The sequence below is a fragment of the Lissotriton vulgaris genome, chromosome 5 (genome assembly GCF_964263255.1).
Source record: "Lissotriton vulgaris chromosome 5, aLisVul1.2, whole genome shotgun sequence".
Classification (NCBI taxonomy): Eukaryota; Metazoa; Chordata; class Amphibia; order Caudata; family Salamandridae; genus Lissotriton; species Lissotriton vulgaris.
The window spans coordinates 1,234,841,441-1,234,863,181 of NC_141693.1; the positions used below are offsets into that span (position 1 = coordinate 1,234,841,441).

Below are 21,741 nucleotides of genomic sequence, written 5' to 3' on the forward strand. Positions count from 1 at the left end.
TGTTACCGCATTTACTCACACTGTACGAAGACTTCTGCACTTCAGGGACGATGCCCTGGACTATGTGAGGTGATTGTGGTCACTATACTCAAGCCAGGGAAGCCCCCGGACGATTGCGCCACTTACAGGCCTTTATCGTTAATGAACGTGGACACGAAAATCTTTACAAAGATACTAGCCAATCGACTCCATCCCCTGGTGATCAGTATGGTAGGCCCTGAGCAGGCCGGATTCGTCCCTACGCAAAACTTGACATACAATTTGCGGACTGTTTTCGCGGTTATGCAACATACTCAACTGGAAATTCCTGCGATTGCAGTTTTTCTCGACATGGAAAAGGCCTTGGACTCTGTTGAGTGGCCCTTTATGAGATTGGTCTTGAGCAGAATGGGAGTGGGAGAGGTCTTTTTACAGTTGCTCGCGACATTGTACCTAGCACCCACGGCCAGAGTTCGGATAGGCTCGTTGGTCACTGACCCCATACCAATCGGCAGAGGTACTAGGCAGGGCTGCCCCATGTCCCCGATACTTTATGCGTTGACGGCGGAACCCCTGACATGTGCTCTGCGGGAGTATTATGGATACAGGGGCATTAGATTTCCAAATTACAGGTTTATAGTGTCTACTTACGCTGACAACACTTTATTATAGGGAACCTGAGACCAACCTGTCCCCAGTCCTGCAGAAGGTGGTTTTGTTTGGTTCACTTTCGGGCATACAAGGGAATTGGGGCAAGTCCATCATGTTTCAACTTATCCCTGCTACGACGCGATTAGACCCGGAGTACCCACTTCAATGGACCACGGATGCGGTGAGATATCTGGGCATCCGGCTCCACACAGATTCAGAAATTGTTCTGAGGGAGAACTACGGAGTCGCCACTTCCAAACTGGAGGAGGACGTTGAAAGATGGATCAAACTCCCGTTGTCTCTGATGGGTAGAATTTCACTTATGAAGATGGTGATACAACCCCGGTTCTTGTTTCTCTTCACGAACATCCCTATGGTACGGTCTAGGGCCTTCTGCCAACATCTACAATCTTTGATGGTCCGCCTGGCGTGGGCTGGCAAGCAGCCGCAAATGGCCTGGCGGATACTGACTCTGCCATATTCGATGGGTGGACTGGGCGCCCCTGATTTGGAATTATATTATAGGGCAGCACAGGGCTAACATGCATTCCATTGGATGCACGGCCCCTCTGATATACCGCACACACTGATTGAAACCATTGTGGCTGCTCTGGTCCCCCTGCCGGCCTTGCTGTTTCAACCACATGATAGGCGTACGGCGATACTGGACTCTCTTAACTCTTGTTCACGCATGTAAGTGGCTGTTGAACGTTCAGGCAGGTAACCTCTTATACTCCCCATGGGCCCATCTGGACTGGTGCCACTGGCTGGCTCCCTGTCGGGACAGAGGTGTCATAGTGGTGTTGCGGACGCTGGATATAAATACGGTTGGGGATCTCTTTGCAAATGGTACAGCACGCTCCTGGGAGGAGGTTGTTAGTGAGGAGGGGACACCGTCCTCGCTCACGCAGTTCCAATTTCACAGGGTGATGCATGCACTCAGGGATCAGCTCGGTGAGGATATGGCGGAGCCCCGGAGGTTCGGGCCTTGACCGCGATAGTGGGGGCCAAATCGCCCACCAGGTTGGTTTCTACATTATATCGAGCTGCACTCTCCGAGAGGGACGGAACATACACTAAGACCCGTTTGGAATGGCAGAGGGAGCTGCAGGTGGAACTAACTGATGACAAATGTCACTATTGCTGTCCTAGCACAAAACGTATATCGCTTAATGGGCGCCATAGACTGGTGCACTTTAAGTTTTTGAACAGAGTGTATTACACTCCGGAGCTCTTACATAGATACGTTGTGCGCGAGAGCCCGCAGTGCGAAAGGTGTGGTACGCTGGTGGCAGATTTTGTGCACATGGCTTGGGACTGTCCGGGGGTTGCTGCCTTCTGGGGGAAAGTATTTGCTGAAGTTAACTGCATCACAGACTTGACGCTCCCCTGGACCCGCTTTTAGCCTTACTGGGTTACTCTAAGCCGCTCCCTAAATCACATAGACGACTGGTGGATATGGCCTTTCTCATTGCTAGGAGATGTGTTGCCGTATTCTGGATGGGGGGGACCGACCCCTACTATGACACAATGGTCTAGGGATATGCTGTTCTGCTGCACCCAAACAGAGGCATACAGTGAACTGCTCTCACCCCGCAACAGGCCTAAAAACTTTTGGTCCCTATATGTATCTAGAAGACTAGTGCTTGAGGAGCCGGAGACCAGAGACGCCTCCCAACCGGGGATGCCCAATTTGGACACACCGGGATCAGACACGTGAATGTGCCCCCACATCTCACTTCCTGCATCTCAGCCTATTTTTGTTATTTCATATCTCTTTTGCGCACATGGGGGTATTTGTAGTGTAAGTACATGGTGCCTCATACATGAATCGTGTGAGAACTTGTAATGCAGGTCACTGTCATTCTGTTGTTAAGACTGTATACTTGTTTGGTGCTATTTTGCCCAGAAGATAACCTGCTGTATTGATTGGAAGTGTGTCTACGTCTTCAATGAGCTGTACTTTTTTGTTTTAATGCTCTTCTAAAAACTCCAATAAAGATATTAATTTTAAAAAAAACTCCCTCAAAAATGGATCCAAGTTCTCCGGGTTAATAATGTAGAGAGTGACATCATCTGCATATAATGAAATGAGTAGGCTTCTGGAACTGAACCCTATTCCCTGCGCAGTGTGGTGCTGACGGATGCGAGCAGCCAGGGGCTTATCGCGATCGCAAAGAAGACAATGGACAGCCCTGTCTGGTACCTCGCGAAATGGTAAATGGATCAGAAAGCAAACAATTCACCTGTATGCGTGCGCTAGGTGATGTGTAGAACAGCCTGATTCGATTTATAAAGAGCGGGCTTAACACCATACGCCCTAGAGTCGAGAATAGGTATGGTCATCCGAGCGTATCGTACACCTTAGTGGCATCTAAAAACACAACCGCAGCTTTCACGTCTAGGTGTAGATAGTGCAACACCGAAAAAATTGTCCTTAAGTTATAAGATGTTGATCTTCCCGGGATAAATCCCGACTGATCGGGGAGCGCTATGATTGGCAGCAGAGGCTGCAGCAGATTAGCAATTAATTTGGCTAGGATCTGAACATCCACATTTATCATTGACAGCGGCCGGTAGGAAAACCTTCATGTCCACTTAAGTGCACTCACCACTCCTCCCCCTGCTAGCTGTGACGACTGCCAAGCCCCGCCCACCCCAGCGTAGGCTTCAGCAGGGAAAAATAAAATGATATTAACATTGTGTTATTATCATTTTATTTTTCCTTTTCTTGCAACGCTGAAGAGCAGTGGGGTGACTCCTCCGCCTTAGTGAAGGAGCCGCCTCTGTTCACATGGGAAGCCGCCCTACCAAACTATTATCGATAATTTTACTAGCATAGGTTTGTAGTATTGGAACTAAAAACAATGATGTTCTAGTAAAAATATTTTCTAATGCTTTATTTACATGTTCTGAATTTATGCAATTATATTAATATTCATTATGTATAATCCAACCACAAACAACATTTTCTTTTTTTATTTACTTTTTTTTTTTTGAAAAATCTTTGTGAGGATGGCAAAAGACATATTCACATTAACATATGTAGATCGCATTTGCATGTCAGCGGTATTTGCAATCAGGAGAAATGGAGAAAACATGTTGTGTTCCAACATATAACGTTTGCCACCTTGAATTGGGCATGGATCAGTCATGAATAACTGGTATATACCGTCTGTGTCATACCTTCACAATATTTCCACATGTTAGTCCATGAGTAGCTCACTCTTGGTATGTTTACCCGCTCCTAACATTTCAACTTTTAGATAAAGTAAAAACAAGAAAACCCAACTAAGGTCATCATTTGGCAATGGGTTATATCCTTACACAGTCAGCAGTCGGCCATTCCACATGCGCAGTACTATTCCCAAGGTAGCATTGCAACCCTGCACCCTCCCGGCACACACCAGCACTCAATATGTAGACCCACTCCATCTAGTCCTCATCTTCCTCAGACTCCGAATCCCCGCCTTCCGGCAATGGTTCACACGGTTCTCCCCTATATTTGTTCCATGGCGTCCACACCCTATTCCATTTACGGGGGCAAGCCTGTAGCACATACACTGCCCTCTCTTTCACCATTAGGAGGTCCATATTCCTGATCCACCCAGCTACCGTAGGCAGTTCCGGGGCACCCCATTTTTGCCCAATGTCTCGTTTGGCCACCGTCACAGCCAACGTAACCCACAGCTGCCCATACCTGTCCAGGTCATTAGGGTCCCAAGTGTTTAGCAGGCATTTACGGGGTTCAGGCAGGACTGACACTTCCATGGCCTGGGAGACAGTGCGCATAATTTGCCTCCAGACGTCTTGGATTCGTGGGCAATCCCACAAAGTGTGGAGCAGAGTACCCTCCTCCCCGCAGCCCCTGAGGCAGTATGGGTGTGGCGCCCTCTGTATTTTATGTAGAAGTGTTCTGGTGTAGTAAGTGCGGTGTAGAATCTTGAGTTGCACTAAGCGCAACCTGGCCGATATGCCTACCTCTCACGGTGATGCAAGCGCCTCGTTCCATTCCGTCTCATCCATCTCACCCAGTTCCCCAACCCATTTCTCTTTAAGCTTCTGCGTGGGGTCCGGTAAGTTGTTAACTAGTTTTTTATATGTGAGAGAGGTTGCCTTTTGTTCCATAAACTCCGTCAGTAGCCTGTCCTCCAGTGGTGACGAGTCTGGGAGTGTGGTGTCAGGTGGTATTGCCTGTAGTAGTGCGTGTCGGATCTGCACATATCTGAATGTCTCAGTGGGGCCTAAACCATATTGTTGTTGGAGTTGGGAAAATGCAAGCACCGTGCCCCCTTCCCAAAGGTCCCCCACCACTGAAATCCCTATGTTGTCCCATTGTGTGAATCCCTTACAGGACCTCAAGTTTCCCAGCGCTTTAGCGTCCCACAACGGCGTTAACCTGGTGATTTTCCCCTTCCAACCCAGACGCGATTGCGCTGTGTGCCATAGTGTCGCCGTGTGAAACGTCGGACCGAGTAGGTTCTTAACTTGCGAGCAATTGTATAGCACTGCGAGCATGCCGTCTGTACCCAGCTGTGACCAGTCCGCCTTATATGCGGGGTCTCCCCGTGGGATGTGGATCCAGTGATTAATTATTTTAAGTTGGGACGCCCAATAATATAGCTGGAGATTGGGTAATGCAATCCCTCCCTCATACCAGCCCTTCACCAATTTATCATGCGCTATTCGCGCTGGGCCATTGCTCCACAGCAAGCTGGATATCAGTGCAGCGACTTGTTTAAAGTATCGCGGGCCCACGATATAAGGGGAATTCTCAAGTACATAGAGAAACCTCGGGAGAGCCATCATTTTATATAGCGCTGCCCGTCCAAGGAGGGTCAGCGGCAGTGTAGCCCAGAATTTAACGTCCGCACGTAGGCGTGCCAGAGGTGGAAGCAAGTTCTTGGTATATTATTCCGCAGCATCAGTAGTAATGAAAATTCCCAGATATTTAAAGGAGGTGGACGTTATTTTTAGGGGACAGTCGTCATGTAACATTGGGGCCGGGCCCTTGAGCACGTATATTATGGATTTGGACCAATTCAGGGTATATCCCGACGCCTTGCCATGCTCATCGCACAGTGCCAATAGGGCAGGGACCCCCTCGGTGGGAATGACCATGTAGATCAGCATATCATCCGCATACAGGGAGACTTTATCCTCCCACCCTTCCTCCCAGGTGATGCCGCGGAACAGAGGTGTCGCTCTGAGCAGGATTGCCAAAGGTTCCAGCACCAATGCAAAGAGAAGGGGCGATAGCGGGCACCCTTGTCTAGTTCCTCGCCCCCGTGGGAATGGTGGTGAAATGTGACCATTCGCGACTACCTGCGCGACCGGTGATGTGTACAGTAACCGCACCCATGCAAGATACTTTGGGCCGAAGCCCATTCGGGTCAGGACAGCGAACAAGTATTCCCATTCCACCAGGTCGAACGCCATCCTGGCGTCCAGGGATAGTATCACAGCTCGGTCCGTAAGAAGATGCGCCCGCGCCAGCACCCCATGTAGCCTCCGCAGGTTCAGCGCCATGCTCCGGTGAGGCATGAAACCCGACTGGTCGGGGTGTATCAAAGTGTGTAGGTGTTGGGTCAGGCGACTGGCTAGGAGTTTCGCCAATATCTTCGCTTCAATGTTGAGCAAGGAAATGGGTCGGTATGAGGTGCATTCAGTTGGTGGTTTGGCTGGTTTGGGAATGGCCACGATCGTGGCTGTGCGCTGGTCGAGTGGGAGCAGTGCCTTCTCTATACTTTCATTGTACATATCTAACAGGAGTCTGGCCAGCATCGAGGCTGTCGCTTTATACCACTCTACAGGTATGCCGTTAGGTCCCAGTGCTTTGCCGGATTGTAATGCCTGTATCGCCAATTGGATCTCGCCCTCTGTCAGGTCTGTTTCCAGGTCTTGCTGCGCTTCGTGTGGCAGCACAGGGATAGCGATGTGTCTGAGCGAGGCCATTGCCTCCTGTTCCGTGACAGACCGTACCGGGGTGTATATCCCCTGAAAGTGGCGTGCTAGGGTGCGTACTATTTGTTCCGGGTGTGTCTGTATCTGGCCCTCATGATCGTATAGTCTCTGTATCCCTCTGTTACTGCCGCCTCGCTTGTCCAACCACGCCAGCATCCTCCCAGCCTTATCTCCCACGTCATATATTCGGTGTGCGGTGTTTGCCAAGTGCCCCTTAGTGACCGTTGTCAGGTGAGCCTGATGTTGCTGCTGTCGGAGGTGTAACGTATGAGCGGTTTCTGGGGTGGGGTCTGACATGTGGGCAGTGTTCGCTGCGCGAAGCGCCAATTCTAAGTTTGCAAGTTCAGTTCTGGAGTCCCTTTTATGCCCAGTGATTGCCGCTATGGCTGCACCTCGTAGGACCGTTTTGTATGCCTCCCAGAGCACCGAGGGTGAGGAGACCGTTCCCACATTTTCGGCAAAGTAATGTGTTGTGGCCGTTTGAGTTTTTTCCTGACTCCAGGAATCTGTAGATAATTGGGATATATCGGATATATTCTGGCGCGCTTCGACTCTTTGGTGGTAAGGTGTAGTGAGACTGGGGAGTGATCAGAAATGCCCCTGGGTAGAATTTCCAGCTTATCTATGGAGCCCAATCCTATCCCTAAAAGGAAGAAGTAATCAATACGCGAGAGGCTGTTGTGTGTGGAGGAGTAGTGCGTGTACTGATTTGCCGTGGGATTCAGTTGACGCCAAGCATCCGTGAGGCCCAGTGCGTTCAGGAAGCTAGGAAGAGCAGCAGCCCCTCTCGGGCGGTCTCGTGTGGGGAAGGTGTCCAGCAAGGGGTCTGTTATAGCATTAAAGTCCCCCCCAATGATTATGTCACCCTCCGGAAGATCAAGAAGAAATTGCCCAAGTGCCGGCAGTGCTGTAGAGTGTAGCGCCGGGGGGATGTATACTGACACCACATTAAGGGTTCTCCCCTCCCACTGGCCAGAAAGCGCCGCAAAGCGTCCCTGATCATCCGTCCCGTGGCTATGAACCAGAAAGGGTGAGTTTTTCTTAAGGAGTATCCCAGTGCCCCTGGAACCCGTAGTAAATTCTGCATGAACTGCCATGGTGTACCCGCGTCTATCTAGAGCCTTGCATGTATTCCCTGCCAGGTGTGTTTCTTGAAGCAAAACCAACTCAGGCCCATGGCGTTTGATGGTTTGCAGTACCAAACCCCTTTTAATTTTATCCCCTAGTCCCCTGACGTTCCACGTAAGCAGTTTCAGTGGGGGTACCATTGTCAGCGCAGGGGCGCCCTCAGTGGGTGCAGCTTGCTCTTGTCGTGCCATCTGTATTCAAGACCAGTGACGCCAATGTGCAGCAGTGCGGCGCAGCCTGTATGGAATGACGTGTGCCGGAGCACCAGGTGTGGATGGCCAGCAATGCGACCGTGTTCCTTATGGAAGTAGTGATGATCAATAACGATAACCATAACATTACAACTTTCCCCCCCCCCACCCCCTCCCTGCTCCCCTGCTCCACGGACGATGTCCCGCCCGCATCCCCAACTTGGCAGAGTGCTTAGTTCCAACCCTATCTATCTTACTTGCTCGTGGGGTTGGTGAGTCCCCCACAGGCATCGGCCAATGCCCGCCCGACTCAGCTCCATCAGCTACGAGGTCCCAAGGGCTGCAAGCGTGCCGGTCCATATGCAGCACAATCAATCAACCCCTAACAGGTTGGCCTGAGTCGAGAGGGTCTCTCTCTAGATCAGAGTCCAGTCCCGCGGCTCCCTCTTCAGTCGTAGGGCTATTGGTTTGGTGCTCCGTCGTCCTCCCGTTGCGTTGGTTCTGGCGGTCCCTGTGCGGGCGCTGGGGTTGGCCCACCTGCCTCCATCCATCCAGACATTCTCGTGCCACCTCAGGTGTGTCAAAAAACCATGTTTTTCCCTCGGCCACAATCCGCAATTTGGCGGGGAAAAGCATCGAGTAGGGCAGGCCCCTGTCACGTAGCGTCTTTTTCACTTCAGTGAAGGATTTCCGGCGCCTGGCCACCTCTGCCGTATAGTCCGGAAAGAAGGCCAAAGTCGAGTTCTGAATTTTTACAGGCGGTGCGACCCTTGCCGCCTGCAAGATGGAGTCTTTATCTCTGAAGTTGAATAGCCTAGCCAGGACAGGTCGCGGCGTGGCTCCCGGTTTGGCCGCACCCCCAGGGACCCGGTGCGCCCTTTCAACAGAGAAAAAGTTTGATAGGCCCTTCGGTTGTAGCTTGTTTTTGATAAGGTCTTCGATGTACAGGTCCATGGCGCCCTTCCCCTCCGATTCCGGAAGGCCTAGGATGCGGACGTTGTTCCTTCGGGAGCGCCCCTCCTGATCATCCAGCTTGTCCTGTAGTTGCTTCGTGACTTTTTCCATTCGCTCCATCGCCACTTGCAGGTCCGAAGTGTCCTCAATGAGTGATTTTGTGACCACCTCTACTTGGGACACTCTCTCTGACATATTCTTAAAGTCCGCTCTCAGCAAATTAACTTCGGAGGAAATAGTGCCCACTGTTGTTTGTACCTCAGTGAGGGTTTTCATAATGTCTTCCAGGGTTACTTTCCTTGTCCCTTCTGTGTCCGGAGGTGCACCAGAGGATTGGCGCCCGCCCCCCTGAGAGTGTCCATGTTGACTATACGCAAATTTATCAAGTTTCGCTTGCGTCGCCGCACTTCTTGTGCCTTTGCCTGCCATGGCGTCGCGCTCGCTGTCGTGCAGCCCGGTCTCCTCTGTAGTTCACCGGTCGTCAGGCTACGTGTGGTCGGACGGGGTTCCTACCGTCAACAGGAGCCTGCACCGCTACCCACAGTGCCCCAGTATATCACGGCCGTGGGGTCGTATTTGCTAGGAGGCCGGTCTCAGTGCTTTTGTCGTGTGGCCCACCACGTGTGCACTCCGCTCCTTTGTGGTCGTTGTAGCACGCCTAGCACCAGCGCTGTGTTGCGTTGCCGGCGTTCTCTGGGCAGGGAGCACCCTGTATGCAGCGTCAGATTCCCGCTGCGTTTCTGAGCAGCAGCGCCGGGGTGGATTCCCCAAGAGGTCACAGCTCCGTCCAGTAGTTCGGATTCTACAACAGACGCCCCCCAGGACAGGTTCTGTGTGCCACGGGACAAGGAGCAGCGTCCGCCCCCCCGGTAGGCTTGGGCGAATGTCCGATGCACGGATCTGCGGGTGCGCTGCTGGGTCCCCGGCTCACTCGGTCTCACCTCGCAGTGGGAGCGGTACTTCCAATCCTCTTCTCACCCCCAAAATGGCGTCGCCGATGTTCAGGGATGTCCCCGCTTGCGAGGGTGTTCACTCCGCGTGTGGGCGATATGCGTAGCCAGTCCGGGGTGAAGCAGCCGATGTCGCTCCCTCAGGGGCTCACTCCGGTGACATGGAGCGTCGAAGCACTTCTTTTTACGGAGGACTGCAGGTGCCGGCTGGTGTCCGCGCGCCTCAGCCGGGCAGGGCGCACTTCCGCCCGGGTCCGCCAGGTACGCCAGGCCGGTGCTGCCGGGTAGTTAGAGGCCCCAGCAGTCCGTCTCAGAACGGAGCACTTCCCGGCATCAGACGTTCACCGGGAGCGGATCAGTGAGTGCCGCTTGCGTTCCTAAGCCGATGTCGCTCCTTCGAGCTGCCGCCATGCTCGGCAGTTGGCCACGCCCCCCTTTATTTACTTTTTTGTGATTTCACAATTAGCCATGGTGGAGCAACTAAATTGTAATGCTAGCCTAGTGTTTGGGTTATAACACAGATCAAGAGCCCTGAAAAAGTGGATTTCTTTTATCCTCAAAACAATATATTGTCGACCATTCTTTGCTATCACTACTGGTTGTGGAAATGAAATAAATAAAATGTATATATTGTTCACTTGTAAATAATTCTGAAAACTAGTAAACATTATTAAAATATGAAAAACATTTTAACCCGATTTCAATTTGAGAGTCGTGTATGGGTCATTTATGAATTGCCGAAACTGATTATAGTTGTCAGTCCAACTTTAGTGTTGTACTTTAAACTGTGGCCTCATATTTTTGCTACTGAGTGGCTCTCCAGCACCACTTATTTTGCTAAGAATGGTAGCACATAATGGTACTGCGACTCTGGAATGCCCACAAACTATCCATCCTAATTCAGCAATGACTCCACACACTTCAGGAAGCCTGTTTGTCAAAGAACTCTCTGTGTCTGCTAGGTGATTTTGTGGTTGTACAGGAAACTAATAAATATTCCTTCAGAAGCAGACTTGGCTAGTTGTCTTGCAAACACAACATTGCTATCACAACCATGGTTCTAAGATACAGAGCTTTGCTGGAAAGAGAAGAGTAACGGATGTCCAGTTTTCAGAAGTATGGTTTGACTGACAAGTAAGTTTATCTTTGTTGCTGGACTACAGGTGTATAGTCACAGAAAATGTTGACAGTAGCTCCCTCCACTATACAGGGCCATGTGTCTGTGCCACTTTAGTACGATATCCCTGTGCCAGAACTTCAGCACCCTGACTACCATTGCCTGAGGTGGGGCCCGGAGGCTGGTGGTCGTATGGACACCCTATTTACCCGTTGCACTGTAAACCACTTAGAGGTTTTCCCCTTCAGGACCAATGATGAGAGCCATTCCTCCACTTGGGCCTTCGGGTCTCTCCGGTATCTCAACCAGCCGGAAATTGTTACGGCAGGATCAGCCCTCTGCATCGTTCAGCTAGTCCACCAGAGTGGCTACCTCGCTCTCCAATGCCCATAGATGGGCGGTATTCTCTGTCAATGTTGGGAGGACTTGGCCTGAGTACTTTCTGCATCTGACGCTATGTCTACCAGTTTATTATGATTGGCCCATAACAGGTCTACCTTTTGAGATACTGAGTCGATTTTTCGTTCCAGGGCAATCCTGATCTCTTTTGTTTCCATCAACAAGACCTAGCATTTTGCAATTTGCTAAAAAATCGCGAAATCTGCACTTTTGTAAATATGCAGCAATTTTTACAAAAGTGCCCTCACATTATGTAAAAAAAAAACTTGTGTCCACCCTCTATTTATTAGCTCTGTGCTGCCACTGAGCTATTAAAGGGAGGGTGAGCAACAGACAGGCAGCAGAGGAGATCAACTCCTCCGTCGCCTGCCTTTGATATGCACCTCACCCCCTCCTGAGCAATTAGCCTGCAGGTCGCCTCACACCTTTGTGTGCCCCCTGCGGACCCTGCAGTCCATTGTAAAGCACAAGTCTGTAGTATTTTTGTGGCTGGCACATATTTTACCCACCACAAAAAATACAGCGAATTTTGAAGTTTTGGGCCGCAAATTTAGCTTTTTTGTCCACAGAATTTGCCACCCAAAGCCACAAAATCTTGGGGGGGGGGGGGGGGGGGGGGGGGGGGCTGGTCAATATGGGAGTTGTATACATTTCCATGTTCCAAGCCCTGGTGGGTCTTGGCACCAGGTGTCCAATATAACAACCACGGTTGATGTTCAAGACCAGAAACTTTATAAAACAGAATTACAGCTATATAAACCTGAGAGTGCAATGTCCATTATTACAAAACATTTTCAAGCAAATCGCTAAATTCATAACTTCAACATTTCGTTTCATGGATAAACCTTTTGCGAATCCTTTCACAATATGTCACACTCCCAAGAAAGCAGATGTTAAAATGACCTATTCTCTTGGTACTGCAATTGTACTTTCTCTTACATATTGTAGTTTGCTTTCTATACTGTATAGTTCGGTATTATTTTTTGTATTGGGTTTCATATATGTGAAAAATGTCTTCAATAAAATATTTTGAAATGTTAAAAAAAAATAAACTATTCTCGGATAGCGTCATAAGTTAAAGAACCACCAGGTAATGTGCATTGATTAATCAACCTTTTACTTCCCCCTCACCCCCAAAGCACTAACCTGGTTGGCGAACAGCAAAGAACAGTGAGTAGTGTCACCTGGGTCCTTCAATATAGCTCGGATGAGCTGTAGCATTGGTGTTAATCCTACACAGAAACCAAAGTAGACATTAGTATAGCAGACCAAAATGGAGACTAAAACCATGCTGCAATGAGCTTCCTTATTGCAAAATACGGCACCTTACTTCAACAATTTCTTTTGATGCTGGAGTCCTCACCAGATTAAAAAGAAATCCCAGATAGCACACACAGACATCTTTTATAAAATAGATTTTGTGCACGACATTTCAGAGCAGGAAAGATGGTATAAGCCTGCCATCCGGCCACACCTCTTTTATAGACCATGGAAACAATGTTTCTTTCTGGTTCCAAGTGCCCATAAAAAAGTAAATCTTGCACATGTGTAAAGTGTGCACGATTCACAAAAACTAAAAAAATACAAGATGCCCCTGGAGTAAATAATTTTGCTTTTGTGTAAGTTACACTGTGTGTATGTAACTTACAGAGTGTCTGTAAATTACACTGCATGACTAGAACTTACATATGCGCAACCTACAAGTCGATGACAAACCGTAGCAGAAGAAGAGTTGCAAATGCATAATTACCTCATTTGCATATGGAAAACAGAGTGGCGAAGTATCAACAATGCAAATGTTATTAAACTTCACAAAGGAGGAATATGTTGGTTTACATAAAAAAGGAATAATTTGCTCCTCTTTAACCATAAGTTGGGTGTTGAAAAAGTATTTCCCCCACCAACTCGCTACACTTATTGCCTGCTATAAGCATTACATACAGCATACAAATTAGGCATTGGACAGATATAGAAATGTTTGTGACTTAAAAAGATACCATCAATTTGGAACCAATTATACTAAGAACTATGCACTGGTCACACTGTGGATGTAAAATAAAACCTTTGCAAAATATGCAAAGATTGTTTATGTATATAAGAACGAGACATACAGAATAAGCTGCTAAACAAATGCACATACTTGACTATAGTATATCCTAGGCAGACTGCAGTGTTTTTCAACTACTGGTTCACGTTTATACATAAGACTTTGTATTCAGGTCTCATAATTTACAAAAAGTGTACCTCATATGATGACCTTCCGCCTTGTGATTACTTAGGTCATTGGAGACCCTTAATAGAATTCTAGGACCATAAATTTCAGTCTCCCATTATCCATCTTATACGCCATTAACAATATTTAATAACACTTAAAAGCAACATTTGATTCTATGCCAGGTCTGGATGCTTCAGATTATGCTTTTCCTTTCTTCCTGTTTATTAACATATTTTTTACAGCAAACAATAAAAATATAACTTTTATATGACTACATTTCTCACCATTCCGGTCAGGACGTCACACATCCTACACCAATCGGATTGTCCACAGTGACATAAAACATCTCAACACCATTTTGTAATCCTCTTTCTCTGCTGCCCATACGTCAGTTAAATACATCTCTTGTCTTTCTGTACTTCCGATTTACTACTTTTTAGTTGTACTGCTACCATTATAAAGACCGACTCAGGCAGATGCAATTCCTGCACCCGAGGGGGGTGCCAGGAGGTGGGTAAGCAATCTGCGAGTTTGCTGGCTACCAGTTTAGTCTGCTCTTTACCCCTCCTGTGACTGGACAACCCTCGCTGCAGGGAGCCCAAATACAGCGGGCTATGAGGGCACTCTGCGTTCGGTAAGACAAGCGTTTTTCAAACAATGCACTGGTGGTCACAGACAGTCCTTATTTTCCTCACACCATGAACGACTGGGACAGGCATAGTCTTCTTTACGGGCTAAGCCTAAGGGGGGAATTGTATCCAGTCAGCCTCCTTAAGCAGCCAGACATCTGGGTCCCCCTCCTTATTTATTTCCCTATTGAAGCTACACCTCAGTGTATTCTTTATTCTCTCACTGGGCTTCACCTACTCCGGCTAACAAAGCTGATGGACACCCCCCCCCCCCCCCCCCACCCCCCATTCTGTCAGCTACACCAGAACTCAGCTGGATAAAAACAGCCTAGACTAGAGTCTTTGAAATACATCAGCGCCATCACCCTTCAACTCACATACAATCCTGATATCATATATTGTCACCATACTTCCAAGTGAATGTCTCTAGCGGCAAGAAAATGGGTCTGGTAATCATGTACTTTATTAAGGGATATCAAATTAAGAGCTGTGTTAAGAACATTCAGGCAGTTTTCCATAATCTGTTCAACAGATGGCTGGCCTAAAGTTCAACTAAGGGAGTTCTGATGCAACAGTAAGAAAATGCTACTATTGGTCCATACATTCCAAATGGCTACTCTCAACTCCAAGATAGCCACCACCCCTCGAATATATTCTGGCTAGATTCCAATATGTGGAGTTTACAGTAGAATATGGTGAAGGAGAATCAAGCGGGCAGTTAGAAGGTACTAGAAAGGAGGATGCAATTTGAATACTCAGGAATCAAATATTACAGCACATTTTCCAGGCAAGCTACAAGTATACTACAAGCGAGCAACACTTTCTTTTCTTCATGCTAGGAAATTCCCGTTTAGATGGAAATTAACTTAGACTAGTCTGTTGCCACAGATGCCATTAAAATAATTGCCCATTAGGTTCACTGCACGGATTGTACACATACCTGTTCCTCCAGCAATCATTCCAATGCTATTGGCAAATTTCACCTCTGGTGCAGATTTCTTGTCTGGCTGGATGGAGAATTTGCCTGTAAGTAAAAACAGATATTGTTTGATAAAATTAGTGTTTAAAAGAATCAGATAGTCAACATTATATCTGGTTCCACTAGAGGTCCTGCCTCTTGGATCTTCGAGTCCAAAAAGAGCGAAGCCTGCCCCCTACCTGAGAGAGTTCATCCTGCCTGTGCGCTCCCTGCCTCCTGCTGGGAATCCTGTCCAGTGTGCTCTCAAGTAGAAAGAGCAAAGCAGAATTATTTAGCCATGCTGTAGAGAACTGGAGATGCTGTGCAGCATGGCTAAATACCATTGACAAACCAGTATATCCTCAAGGTGAAACATATTGGTGTTGCCAATACTTGTTTTTAGAATGCTGGGAAAGCCGCCTCTGAATTTTCCCCTTGATACATGCCAGTAGCACGGGTCTAGTATTCGCGGACGGTCTCACAGAGATTCACATTTTTGAGTCACACAATGCAGAATAACAATGGTTATCAGTTTTTTCCCCACATAATTCTGCCTGCTGTCCCCTGCAGTGATGTAACAAAACTTGCGGAGGTCCCTGTACAGACAGGCTTTTTGGCCCTAGTTGCCAGTGATATAGACTTTAATCTTGCTCACATCTAGGATATGTATTCCTAGCTTGTGTTGGCCCTTTTAAGCCCTTTCTTCCAGATCTAGAAGAAGCCATCTATTGCCTATTGGCTTTGGCCTGTCATTTTTGCTTATAGTAGAGGTTGGATCCTGTGGTCCTGACTTTATATTACACATTGGTATGGTTTATGTAGGTACTCTGACAGAGCTAAGGGTTATTTCATCCTTCTCAGGCGTATAGGCCCAGAACTAGAGGGACTCCATTTTGATGGAGCTGAGAGGTTTCAAGGGAAAAGGTAATATTTTGGTTTTGAGCAGTTGTTCGCCCTAAGCGAACTGGAGAGAACTGGCCAGAGCTGAATCTAATCAGGAAGTGTTCCTGGGCTCAGGTCTCTAGACGAAACATGCGTGGGAGCGTCTAGCGCAAGGAGCCTGGTGCATGGGATTGGTGGGAGGAAGCTGCTGGCTGGAACTTTCCATGAGGAGACAGCATTCTGTATCAGTGAAGTGCAGAGGCGGAGTCAGTGAGTTGAGCTGGAGTGGTAGAAGAGAGAGTTGTTGGAGTTGCAGAGAGAGAGTTCGAGCTAGAGAGAGCTGAGCTGAAGTTGCAGTTAGTTGAATTGGAGGAGCAGGGAGTGTTGGTAGAGTTGGAGGAGTGGAATTGCAAGAGGAGAAGAGACAGAAAATGCTTGGAACAGAGAGAAAACAAACAGACAGTCAGTGAGCTGGAACTGAAGGAAGCAGTCAGAAGCAGTTACTTATCAGGAGGAGTTGTGAATAGCTGGAGTCTGAAGTAATGCCTTTTAGAAGAGACTGAAGTTATATCGTGGATTAACCTGTGGGAGCAGCTGGAGTTAATTGGATATTGGCACAGAGACCGTATCCAGAGTGAATAAGCTAGTGGAATGAACAGTTATCAGAACGGCAGAAACCATTAGATTGAAGTTGGAAGGTGGAGAGAGTCCGTGGGGGAGAGAAATCCAGTGCAAAGTGATCAGCGCAGAGGTGTATCCAAGAGTGCAGGAGAGAGAGAGTCTGAGATGAGCCAAGGCACAGACGAGAGAGGAGCCCAGGTGACAGCTAGAGCAAGACTTCACACTCCCAAGGTGACCTCGTTCCTTTAATCTTGTCCTTATTCCCTAGGCTATTGTATGTCTAATCTTTTTCCTTTCAGCGGTGTGTTAAAAGTTCCTGTTACCCTGCAGATAAATTGTATGTCTAATCCTTTTCTTTCAGCGGTGTGTTAAAACTACTGTCAGTCATAGAGACCCCATAGATTTATGTATGTGTATTTCATCATTGTTATAATAAAACTTCCCCATTTCTTAGTGAACTAGTGTGGTGTATATCTTTTGTCCCCATACAGTGGAGGTAACCTGGTCTCCTAGTCAGGTATTACTGTTTGAACAGATGTTACCCCTGATCAGGTAAGTAATAGTGAATAAGTAGGGAGATAGGAGACCTGCAACTAAGGGATAAAGTTTATACATATTGCAATTTGGAAAGCCATACCAATTTCTATTATTGTAGTAGCAAACCCTTAGTGAATAGAGAGAGAGACTTCCCAACATAGAGAGACAGAGAGCTGAAGGTATTCATAGGAAAGTGGTCGTCATTGGTAAGTGGCGTTAGTGAGAGCACTGATTGTGGTCAGTGTGTATACCCACAGGATTGTGGCTTGTGTTAAGTGAGAGCACCGGAAGGAGACGGTGTGGAGGCCTGCCGGATTGCGGGCCGTGTGTAAGTGAGAGCACCTAAGGTAGAGAGGTGTGTAGGTCTGCCGGATTGCAGACCGGGTATAAATGAGAGCACTGGGACTGCAGGCCCATGTGTGTAGGCGCGCCGGATTGCGTGTCGAGTGAGCACTGATGGTGAGCAGTGTGTAATGGTAGATAATCAGAACTGCCCCAGGGTAGATTAGTCTGGACCCATGAGGTCGCGAGACTATGAGGTATGAGTGTGGTGTAGTCATGGATGTCCTTAGTAATCAGTGAGTATTCTTAGTATCCCTATAGATTTAGTGGTGTTTCTGATGATATGAGCTTGTATATTGCGAGTTCCCCATCCTCAGGTAGGTACCCAGGTGCCCGGTTAGATGGTCCTGAGGAGGGAGGTGGTTACGTTTTGGCCAGGTTGGTGTTGCTCAGTGAGCTGGTTCTATCTGGTCTGAGAATCTGGTCATTACAGTCCCCCTGCAAAGTGCACTGGGGTAGGGCCCCCATGCTCCGGCACATTCAGGAGCTCTCAGGCCCACCCTTGCATAGTGCCGGAGAAAGGGGTCCTGGAGCTAGCACCCTCCTACACCTTAGGGGCTGTGGGGCTATTGTTACGCCACTGTACTCCACGTGCATATTTGGTCAGCTTTACCCACCAAAATTTATGCCAGAAAAGAGCAAACCGAGCAATTTTTCATTTCGATTTCGAATTACAATGAAGCCCGTAATGACCTCACATGGATGAAGCTTAATTCCTTTCATGTGAGCGTTCTTTCTCCGAAAGTTCAGTCCTTAGCTGAGAAAAAAGCCATATGGTCCGCTGTTTATTTAGTGAATTGCTACAACTCAGATAAGCAGGAATCCATCTAACAGCTGCTACAAATTTTTAAAACAGACAGACAACTGGTTTTGAAAGTAACATAATATAATGCTTCCACAAATTATGACATGCATTGTTTTCTTTTTTTGTATTTCCACATTTATTCTGTAGCCAGTCCCCCAGAAGAGGTCATTGCTTCCATCACAGGTAGCATTACACCAAGCACCATAGGTGAATGGGTTGGAGAGGCGGACCATGCACAGTCTGGAACTAAATCCGCTCTAAGCTGCTCCTAGAGGTCCCTAGTCAGCAAGGCACCAGCACTGCATGTCTAGGTGCAGTACCACAAACTGCTTCTAGAAGTCCCTGGTGAGCAAGGCATCAGCACTTCAGACCTTTTTAGGTCACATATGGTACTGCACTCTGCAGAAGATATGGTAAATTCACCCTACCCATAATGCATTGCATGCAAGACAGTACTAGGAGTTTATAAAAATAGCCATGTTCATATATACAATTAGTAGCTTTGAAATGAGACAAAAGAATTATTACATTCATTTCGGATTAGGTTGCACTCTGTGTGGAGCTGATAAAGGGAAATTTATAGACTGTCTCATATAAATGTGAGACGTTCTAGTGAGCGAAGTAACCACTGCCAGCCTCCAGCCTAGCTTAGTACCAAGTGTGTGTCTTGACTGAAGCCTTTTAAGAAAATTGTGCCTTGAGGCTAGGGAGGAACACATGTAACAGGGGAGGTTTCAAGAAGAGATAAGACGGTACTAAGGAGGGACTACTAAGCCTATTGACCAATGAAAAGCCACCATTTACATAGGACAGGGACAGGAGCCAATTAAAAAGATGGGTGGAAAGTGGGCGGCGCTTTATGCCCATATCCTAAATACAGTATGTCTCGAAGAAACAGCGCAGGCGCTGCTTAAGCGAGACCTAAATAAGGATATTGCAAATCCGTTCTGATTTTCATGATCTTATAAAGAAATGTTGCATTCTCTGTCATATATACTGCCCAAAGAACTCCTTAGTAAATTGCCTTTGTTCTATAAGGTTCAGGAGGAGCACCTATGAGCAACATATGACATTTGAATGTATGACGCAATAAGTATTTTTGACATGAGCAGTGCCATACAGCCCATCCCCCTCAGATGTGCAAGTCTGTTCGTGTGTCAGTTTCACAGTACTGTAATAAACTCTTCAGAGATAGAGAGTAAAAAGGTTACATGACCCTCAAGAGAACATCACTTTGACCCAGATAGAAATAGGGATCCGATTTTACGTAAAACGGTCACAAAAAGTGTGCCTTAACTGTCTAAGTAATGAATCAAAAATTAAAGCCACAGGAGACAAACGATAAGGAAACGTATCTAAATACTTTGTTTTAAATTCTTTTTCTGCTTTTTTTTGTATATTAATTATGGCTTGTGGAAACACATCTATTAAAACAAGCATTTGCAATGCAATAGGTCTCGCATTAGGAAAGTTTGAGATACTGGTCTTGTAAATGACAAATATTTTATTTATGTGTCGGTTTTGAAAATAGCGAAATTAATAGCTTTGTCATTTACAATGCCAATACTTTAAACTTATGCAAATGTGACACCTATAGCATTAGTAATGCAACATGTTTTTATTTACGTGACTTAGATGTATTGATATTACAAATAACAATGGCTTTTAATTTTTTTAAAATAATTAATACTTAAATAAACGTTATTGTAATTTATAATGGCAAAAGCTTAAACTTTAGTAAATAACTTTTGTGAAGTTTATGTTCAGTGTATTTTATTGTGATGAAAATCCAAAAACAGAAGTGAAATATTAACATATTTTTGTGACATTTGTAATAAAGCTTGAAACATTGAGAGAACATATTTGAACCAGTTGTTGTTGAATAGTTGCACAGATTGCTGCTGTGGTGGCGACGAGTGATGTTGTGGTGGCGACGAGTGATGTTGTGGTGGCGACGAGTGGTGTTGTGGTGGCGACGAGTGGTGTTGTGGTGGCGACGAGTGGTGTTGTGGTGGCGACGAGTGGTGTGAGTGATGTGGTGGCGACGAGTGATGTGAGTGATGTTGTGGTGGTGACGAGTGATGTTGTGGTGGCAACGAGTGATGCTGTGGCGTTCAGTGATGCTGTAGTAGTGCATAGTGATGTTGTGGTGCCCCTGAGTAATGCTGTGGTGCCCCTGAGTGATGCTGTGGTGGTGCGATAGATAGCTAGACTGAGGGCGAGAGATAGCTAGAGTGAGGGCGATAGATAGATAGAGTGAGGGCGATAGATAGATAGAGTGAGGGCGATAGATAGATACAGTGAGGGCGATAGATAGAGTGAGGGCGATAGAGTGAAGGCGATAGATAGATAGAGTGAGGGCGATAGATAGATCGAGCGAGGGCGATAGATAGATAGAGTGAGGGCGATAGATAGATAGAGTGAGGGCGATAGATAGAGTGAGGGCGATAGATAGATAGAGTGAGGGCGATAGATAGAGTGAGGGCGATAGATAGATAGAGTGAGGGCGATAGATAGATAGAGTGAGGGCGATAGATAGATAGAGTGAGGGCGATAGATAGATAGAGTGAGGGCGATAGATAGATAGATAGAGTGAGGGCGATAGATAGATAGAGGGCGATAGATAGATAGAGTGAGGGCAATAGATAGATAGATAGATAGATAGATAGATAGAGTGAGGGCGATAGATAGATAGATAGATAGATAGATAGATAGATAGAGTGAGGGCGATAGATAGATAGATAGAGTGAGGGCGATAGATAGAGTGAGGGCGATAGATAGATAGATAGAGTGAGGGCGATAGATAGATAGAGTGAGGGCGATAGAGTGAAGGCGATAGATAGATAGATAGATAGATAGAGTGAGGGCGATAGATAGATAGATAGAGTGAGGGCGATAGAGTGAAGGCGATAGATAGATAGATAGATAGATAGAGTGAGGGCGATAGATAGATAGAGTGAGGGCGATAGAGTGAAGGCGATAGATAGATAGATAGAGTGAGGGCGATAGATAGATAGAGTGAGGGCGATAGATAGATAGAGTGAGGGCGATAGATAGATAGAGTGAGGGCGATAGATAGATAGATAGAGTGAGGGCGATAGAGTGAAGGCGATAGATAGATAGATAGATAGATAGAGTGAGGGCGATAGATAGATAGAGTGAGGGCGATAGAGTGAAGGCGATAGATAGATAGATAGAGTGAGGGCGATAGATAGATAGAGTGAGGGCGATAGATAGATCGAGTGAGGGCGATAGATAGATAGATAGAGTGAGGGCGATAGATAGATAGAGTGAGGGCGATAGATAGATAGATAAAGTGAGGGCGATAGATAGATAAAGTGAGGGCGATAGATAGAGTGAGGGCGATAGAGTGAGGGCGATAGACAGATAGAGTGAGGGCGATAGATAGATAAAGTGAG

At 47.0% G+C, this 21,741-nt stretch overlaps 1 protein-coding gene across 1 annotated transcript in view; it reads right to left on the reverse strand.

Moving 5' to 3' along the window:
- CYB5R1 (cytochrome b5 reductase 1) overlaps positions 1–21,741 on the reverse strand; it is a 237,484-nt gene that overhangs the window by 41,799 nt on the left and 173,944 nt on the right. The window contains exons 6-7 of the mRNA XM_086923080.1: positions 15,118–15,201; positions 12,480–12,565 (exon numbers count right to left, since the gene is read on the reverse strand). Coding sequence (XP_086779206.1) covers positions 12,480–12,565; positions 15,118–15,201 — 170 coding nt within the window. The remainder of the gene's footprint in view (positions 1–12,479; positions 12,566–15,117; positions 15,202–21,741) is intronic.